We start from the raw sequence: 7,906 nt of genomic DNA, 5'->3' as shown, positions 1-7,906 counted from the left end.
CTCCCTTTGTAACTGCATTCGGTTTATACAGCAAAAAAGAGTAGTTTTCCAGTTTATTACTCATACGTACTGTTGCCTTTGCAGGCTCAAATACAGTTCGGTGGCGCCACCTATGCAGGCATCGCCACCCAAAGCAGACTTGGCGCCATCTACAACAACTGAATCGGTTAGAGTGCTGCTGCCAAAAAAGTCCGCCAGGGGCGCTCAAAGTCCATAACCGTTTGAGAAAACGACAAAAGTTCAGTTATATTCAAAAAATCAGAAATGTTTCTTCGATTCCTAGAAGTCTTGTAAAGTACAAACAGTTTGGGACACCCACGTAATAATAAAATTCCCACAAGCAAAAATGCATTATATTTGGTTTATATGTTTCGCATTTCCATAATATGCACTTTTATTGCGATTTCCTTTATGCATCGAGTACTTGAGTTACTGCTCCCTTCTAAACACTTCACATTGGTTAGTTTGTTTCAGTGTTTCTGATCTGCCTGCTCCTTGTCATCACCGGCATTCATTGGTAACTCGTACACTCGATTATAGATTTATGTGGTAACGTATTTATAGACACATATAAAACTATATTATGTAGTATAGTATATATATATATTTATATATATTGATCGGGGATCTTAGGGCACATCCATAAACTAATGATGGTGACAATCATTTTGATTTCACACCGCATAATGGAAACAATCGTACATCTCAGTGTCGTCAATCAATCAACACCTGAAGCCAAATCAATCGATATCTGCTGACAAAACTATTGAGTGTCAAAGTGGTTGTTGATGAGTGTATTTAAGGTTAGTACTTTAGCTTAAATTTATAAAATTTGACTAGTTGAATTTGCTTTACACATTTTAAGGTTGCTTTTGCTGCTTTCTGCTTTCTGTTTTCCTTTTTCCTTTTTTTCTGTTTTCCCGAATATACGTTTTAACATATTGCCAAGACTACGAACTAATTAACATTAAAGATTTGGAGTGCCGTAAACGTAGATGTAAACTTTAGCAAGAGAAATCGTTATATATATGTATATATACTTTGTGATATTTACGTGTGTTGAGTATTTTGGATGTTAGATTGCTATTGTCGTACAGTAAACGTATGCGCATAAGTTAGGAGCACGTATAAGTATAAATATAATACAGTAAACTAAACAGTTACGTCTAATGCGACTAAACTAAGTGAACAAACCTACTAAGTGTATTTACAAGAATATATTCTCTCTGATCTCGTTTCATCCCCTTTTCTCGGGATGAAACGCAAGCTCATGTTTGTGGTCCGTGGGTTTAGTTGGATATTTTTGCATAATCGTTGGGTTGTTCGAAGTGGGGACTTCGGAGTGCATCCTCCAGCTAGCATATAATTACGTATAAATGCGTCAGTTTTGCGACAGACAACGTTATATCCTTTTTATAGTTTATGTATCTTTAGACCTTGCTTTCGGGTCCATCGGCCACGTGCTTGAAGGCCAGGCGAATGCGCGACAAGTAGTGCGAGCATATGTGTCCGTAGTTCTTGTTGTACCACTCCGGTGTCTTGCCCCTGAAAGTATGCAATGGTTTGGTTGCACTCAGGATATATCGTATATGTATGTACAATTGTTACTCACTTGACATCCACGCGAGCCAAGTGCATAACCCGCGATCTGCCGCTGCCACAGGGCTCTATGAGATACCGCGAGGCAAGGACCACGCCCCTTACCGCCCCGAAAAGAGGCTTCGCCTTGGCGTGGTCGATGGAGGTCTCCACGATGACGCAGGCACCGCGCGGCAAGTCCGTTTGCCAGGAACTGCAAAGTGAAGTAATGATAAAGTAAAATATTTCATTGTATTAACTTCAATTTGAAACCTACCGCAGCACACAAAAGTCCGTGGTCAGTTGGCCGTCCAGGGCGTACTGGTAGATCTCCGTGCGATCGTCCAGCTTCTTGACCGTCTGGCACTGCAGCAAATTCGTGTCCCAGGAGGCTCGCTGCTTGATCACGAACTCGAGGACCTCCTTCGGTGGTCCCTCGATCTCCGTGGAGCAGCGCCACAGTCTCAGCGGATGGCCGTCGCCCACCTTTTTGTAGGCAATGTCCACGCTGCTGTCGTTCAGCGAATTGATGCTAAACCAGCCGCGGGTTCTGTATGGGATTGCAATAACAGGTTAATAAAATAAATAGAAACCTATAACTTATATAGGGGAACCCACTTTTCGCGACCCTCCTTGATGGTGGCACTGGTGCACTCGTAGAGGTATCCCCGCCAGTTGTGGAACTGCATTCCCTCGCCCAGCGCCTCCAGGGGCAGTGGCTTCGACTCCTCCATGTAGCTGAAGTTGCACTTGCTCAGCTTCTCCTTGGCCGCCGTGTAGATCTGCTTGTAGTGCTCGATCATGAAGGACAGGCACTCGTGGGAGGCCTTCGCCTCCGCCAGCTCCTTCATGTCCGGCATTCCGGACCCCTTGCCCTTGCGACGTGGCGAGGCGGACACGGAGGCGGAGCCCGTCGAGATGGACGAGTGGAAAATGGATTGGGCCAGACACACGCCCAGGTTGTTGCTGGTCATCTGGTTCTGCTGCGAGTTGGCCGCCACAATGGTCAGGAACTCGAGCAGCACGTACAGGATTTCCCGGTTCTCGTCGGGCAGCAGGAGCACGGCACATTGCACCGCATCCAGTCGCACTTCGGCCGGGAGATCTAAGGATTTCAAAATTAAATCATAAGAAAGCACTTTTTTATAAATTCAAAATAGTTCTCTACTTACGTTGGAAGATGGCCACGAAGGTCTCGGACATCTTGGTGGTCAGCAGAGATTCGGGCAGCTCGCGGAAATACTGTTTCAGCATGTCGGCCACATCGTAGGCCTGTTGCAGATCAAAGACATCCATGCACTCGGCCGTGGAATCGGTGACCTCGATTTGCTCGCGCAGCTTCATAATGCGCGACTTTCCGCCGCTTTTCCGGAAAATTCCCACCTGATCGAGGGCGTTCAGCTGGAGCCAGCGGAATGCGGCACGCACGGCCAAGGGCAGGGTTTGTCCACTGCGCTGAAGGATCATCAGCAGCGGCACTCCAAACACTTTCTTGTCCTTGTAGTCCGGCATCTTGATCTTCTTGATGAACTTGGGCAGTTCCCAGTTCCAGCCCGAGCGATGAGATGGACAGTACCGCTCCATGTGTCCGGTCAGCGTGACCAGTGCCAGCTTGCGGATTATCTGCAGCTGACCCGTCGACATGGCGGCAAATGGCATTCCTCCGGCGTCCTCCTGCAGGGGCTCGATCTTCTTGGAGAAACACTTGCGGAATATCATGTTGGGGCGCTCCTCCATCTGGAAACTGTGCCAACGCACCACGGGCTGTCGCTTAGATCCACCGTTGGTGGTCCCACCAGCCGGATCCTCGTCGTTCTTGGCCTCCTTGCGTGAGGTGCTGCGCGATCGGAAGGATGAGGAACGGAAGCCGTCACGTTTCTTGGGATCCTTGCCCAGATTCAGCGAACCGCCGCGAGTCAGTTTCTTCACCTTGACCTCTGTGGTATTGGAGTTGGCGTCCTTTATGAGCAGCTTGCGTCCCTGATGACACTCCGAATCGGAATGGGTGCCGATGTCATCGACCTTACCCGTGCGCTGCAGGAATCTTCGAGCCTTGGAGGGCTTTCGCAGGGACAGTTTGCCCCCCGTGGACGATTCCTGGCTGTCGCTGTAGTACGACGAGGAGTCATCGGACTTGCCCTCCTTCAGCTGCGACATGGGACTGGAGAAGAAGTGCAGCGGACTGGTCCTCATCGAACGCGGCGTAGTGGGCGTCCGCTTGGGACTGGAGCGATTGGGACTGAGGAAGTTGTCACTGTGACTGGGCACCTTGAGGTCGTTGCCGAAGAACGGCGCCTTGGGGAATGTGTGCATGGGGCTCAGGGCCGAGGGTGAGGGCGGGGTGGAGTATACGGCATCCGGTTTGCGCAAGCTGCTCCTCTGGCCAAACTGCGAGAGGTCCAGCACTGTCGGCCCACTGATGACCACATTCTCGCGATTCTGTCGCTTGCGACGTCGCGACTTGATGGACTCCACTCGTCTCAGCAATGCCTTGGCCTGATCCTTGATCCTTTCGCTGCCGCTTCTTCTCAAGCGACCGCTATCGGATCCCTCGCCCAGCGAAGATCCATCGTTGGCGACACCACCGGCCTTACTGCAGCCCGGTATCACCAGCGTGATGCCAGCACCATCTTCTTCGAAGCGGTCCGGACTCGACTCCTTCGACGAACTCTCCGTCTTCTCCACGTTCAGGCTCAAGAGTCCCGGCGGCGGCAGTTCCAGGCCCATCTCCCCGATCCGCGACCAGCGGCGAATGTGCGGTTGGAATGTCCAGTGCTCGCTCAGGGCGAAGTTCTCGTCGTCCGATTCCTCCTTTTGCTGGGTGGGTTCAAGTGATTAAAAGTAAGGGTTAGTAGTTATATTTTGTATGTATAACTCTTCTTGTAAACTGATTAATTGGCATAAAAAGGACTAATTTCATGGTTTTCCTAGGAGGACCTTGTGTTACCAGCTTACCTGTGGTGTTTGCGGCTTGTGCGATTGGTCCAGCCGCATGGTGGCACACCGATTGAGGACGCAGAGCCGGCGGTAGAGGGACTGCAGCTGATCGTTCTCGAGATTGGTGTGGTCTTTGGCTACATTGTTCAGATCGATCGGGAACTGATGATCTGCAAGGGCAAGGGAATTTTCGTAAAAAGGACTTCTCTTGGCTAGATGAAGGGAAGTGTATAACTTTGCGACCGCACGTCTCGACGACGCGTGAAATTCTAATTGAGAAACCTGAAAAGTCGAACGCCTATGGCGCCAGCGATCAGTAAACGGGTACGAGTCGTGTTGCTTCGGTATATGCGGTATATAGTAGTCTGCCACATCGGGCAGCTGAATTTTCACAGCGTTTTTCCACATATTTGCGTGGCCAATTCGCACGTAGGAAATCAAGTTCCAAGGCGACCGCCGCCTCGTTCACAACAAAAAACCAAAAAAAAACAAGAAAAAATTATAAAGAAAAGATTATACCCAGACGTTTACACATGTCGCGACGCGTCACACGCAAAGATACTGCAACACTGCAGATACAGATACATTTGCATCTGCAGCTGCAGATAACGCAGCTCGGCATCCGTAGGATGCACTGGATGCCTGGACGCCTGGAAAAGCAGCATTGTTTGCACAAATATTGTTAGCATTACAACAATATTTTGTTCTCCTAGAAAAGCCATTCATGGTTTGTTGAACTTTCGGCTCGAAAGTAACGCCCAACTCGTTTCTTTCTCTCCTTTCATGAAGGAAGCTTTTTATAGTTTTGTTTACGCTCCTCCAGCGCCATTCTTTCCGTACTCTTGGCCCTGCTGGGTATTTATAAGGCCATTTCGGATGCTTCTCTTTAAACAGTCAAGTGCTGTGTGTGTTGTTGTGTGTTTAGTTTCTAATTGAAAGCCAAAGCCCCTATGGTGTAAACAAAACGGGGAAGTGTGCCAGTGCCACCAAGTGTTCGATAACCCATTGGGAGTTTCGGGTAGTACAATCGGCTGACGTCAGATGGGAATTATTTTGGAATTATTTTGGAATTATTTGGGAAGTCGGTGTAACTTTGTGCCGCATTTTGTTGTTTTCTCCTTTGGGGCTTTTCACAGTTTACACGAGAGTGTAAAAGGGGGAAATCGTTTATTGGGCCAATTATATGATTAATCTTTTTCCTCGGCCAATGACGCAGATTGCAGCGAGATTCGAATGTAATTAGGAACAATTTATGGCTGTTTTTGGGAAAATATAGAAGCAATTAGCCTGGAATCTAAATTAGGATGCAGATTTCATTCGAATATAGATCTTTATGGGGTCTCCACGAAATAATTATTGTTTAGACTTTGGCTGGTGGTTCCCTTGAGACTTTACAGGGAAAATATTAATGAAGACAGGATAGATATTGCTGCATTGATATTACTTGAAAAATGTCAATAAAATTGGAAACTGGATTGGAAATATGTGATACCTTATGGGATCAGCAGTGATTTACGTTTACCACTCCTCAAGTTCCGTGTCTTGGCATTTGGCTCCCAGGAAAACCGGTTCCTTTAGACCAAAAAATCGATTGCCATGCCTCATGAGCTCTTATTGCCCTCTTAAGCACACCCATGTGATCCTGGCCTGGCGCAGGTCACACCCTCGAATTAAGTCTGCCACTTTCGGTGAGTAATGTGAGTGCAAGAAGTGAGCGAAACGCAAACAAAGGCTGGCGATACACGAGAAATACTCGATCCTGGGTTCCTGGGTTCCTGGGCAAATTAACAGTCGCTTACAGCTGGAACACCTCCTTTCAGCAGCACAAGTCCGCATACCCGAAGCCAAAACCCAATGACAGAGCAGCGGGCAACTTACACACCTACGGCATTTTAATTTGCAGAGCCCAAACGGCAAAGAGAATCAACAGAATTCACCAAATGCAAACGAAATTTGAGCAGCAATCTGCGCATGCGCCGCTGCCTTGTTTACACGAAACTCATTAAAATTCGCATTTATCATGTTGTCCCCGGTCAGGAGGAGATGGTCATGCAGATGGGCTTGGGATTGGGTTTGGGATTGGGATTGGAATTGAAGCTCGGGTCCTGGGTGGGGCTCCAGTTTAAATGTGCGCACAAAATATTCCATAAGTCGGGAACGTACTTTGTGCTCTCCATCACTCAAAAAAAGTATACGCTAAATAATTTTGTACTTTCATTCAGTTCTAGAAAACGATAGTTAGGGGCAATGTACTTTCCTACAATATGTGAATATTCAAATAGCTTCCAGTGCCAAGTATTCTTTAAGAACGGCGTATCTAAAGACTGCCGACCGCCGAGGTGAAGTTGCATCTGGTTTCTCTGAGTGCCGGCTTGAATTTATGCAATACAAATCGCATATTTCAAGGTCGGCGACAGGGCGCCTGCGGACATGCCCAAATTGCAGGCTCTCCATTTCAGATTCACTTTTTGCCCGGCGCGTTTTCGCGTTCTGCTGGCGTTTTCTGACTTTTTGGCCATAATTCAAATGAAGTCGGCGAACTTTTTGGACTTAAGAATGTACTTTTCGGGTTGGTTGTCGTTCGAGTTTCGAATCTTGTGCAGATCTTAGCGGGCTCATCAATCTGCGAGGCCTCCGGGCGTTAAATGCGTTGCGACAAATGCGCCGGAGAAGAAGGGTCGCCTTCGCTTGCGATTAAGGAAATCAAATAAATATGCAGCTTGCGCGGGGTCAATGAACTTGCACTAACATTTTGGCTGGCGGTTGTGGTTCTGGTTGTCGAGTGCCCCTCTTCAAAGGCCAAAGCCCTTTGCTCAACGAAATCGAAAAAGAAATATGAAAAAACAAAACGAACAAAACGAACAAAAACCGAAACCATTTTAATTTTCGGTTCTGTGCTGGGCTTTTTTTTACGAAGGTGGTCCCCATAAATTCTTGGGCCTGCGTGTCCTTTAGCCTTTTATTATATTTTATCTTAGTTTGGCTGCTTCACGAGTTTTTTGCCGGTCTCTTGTGCATTTTTTTGTGCCTCGCTTTGGGTTGAATTCTCAAGATTGCCCCGATCTCGTAGGTAGGCGTTGCTGGGCTTTCGTTTTCGCTTGAAAGGACTTGGATAGAATTGGATCGGATCGGATTGGATCGGATGGGATGGGGCATCCATCGGGATCCATTCAGCCTAATTGTTGTCGCGGTTTGTGCCGCGTGTTTGGGATATCAATTTTCACTATCATGTTCAGCGCAGCTCCTTGTCTGCTTTGGTGCTTGGTGTTGAAATCTTTAGACGTCGTGAGGCGGCACTTAAATTGTTCTCGAATGTTGCCACGTCATAAATGTTTTGTCGTCTTTGGTCGCCTTTTTTTTGTTTGTTTTATTTTTCTCCTACTTGGGCAGT

The 7,906-nt window shown here is 47.6% G+C and overlaps 1 protein-coding gene across 1 annotated transcript in view; it reads right to left on the bottom strand.

Moving 5' to 3' along the window:
* Positions 1 to 377: 377 nt before the first annotated feature.
* The window catches only part of LOC122619267, a 92,963-nt gene continuing 85,434 nt past the window's right edge, over positions 378 to 7,906 (bottom strand). The window contains exons 11-16 of the mRNA XM_043796085.1: positions 4,534 to 4,685; positions 2,751 to 4,395; positions 2,197 to 2,683; positions 1,856 to 2,128; positions 1,613 to 1,792; positions 378 to 1,545 (exon numbers count right to left, since the gene is read on the bottom strand). Of these exons, the coding sequence (XP_043652020.1) occupies positions 1,431 to 1,545; positions 1,613 to 1,792; positions 1,856 to 2,128; positions 2,197 to 2,683; positions 2,751 to 4,395; positions 4,534 to 4,685 (2,852 nt within the window). The 3' untranslated portion in view covers positions 378 to 1,430. The remainder of the gene's footprint in view (positions 1,546 to 1,612; positions 1,793 to 1,855; positions 2,129 to 2,196; positions 2,684 to 2,750; positions 4,396 to 4,533; positions 4,686 to 7,906) is intronic.

The sequence above is a fragment of the Drosophila teissieri genome, chromosome 3R (genome assembly GCF_016746235.2).
Source record: "Drosophila teissieri strain GT53w chromosome 3R, Prin_Dtei_1.1, whole genome shotgun sequence".
Taxonomy (NCBI): domain Eukaryota; kingdom Metazoa; phylum Arthropoda; class Insecta; order Diptera; family Drosophilidae; genus Drosophila; species Drosophila teissieri.
This window is presented reverse-complemented; position numbering and strand designations above follow the sequence as displayed.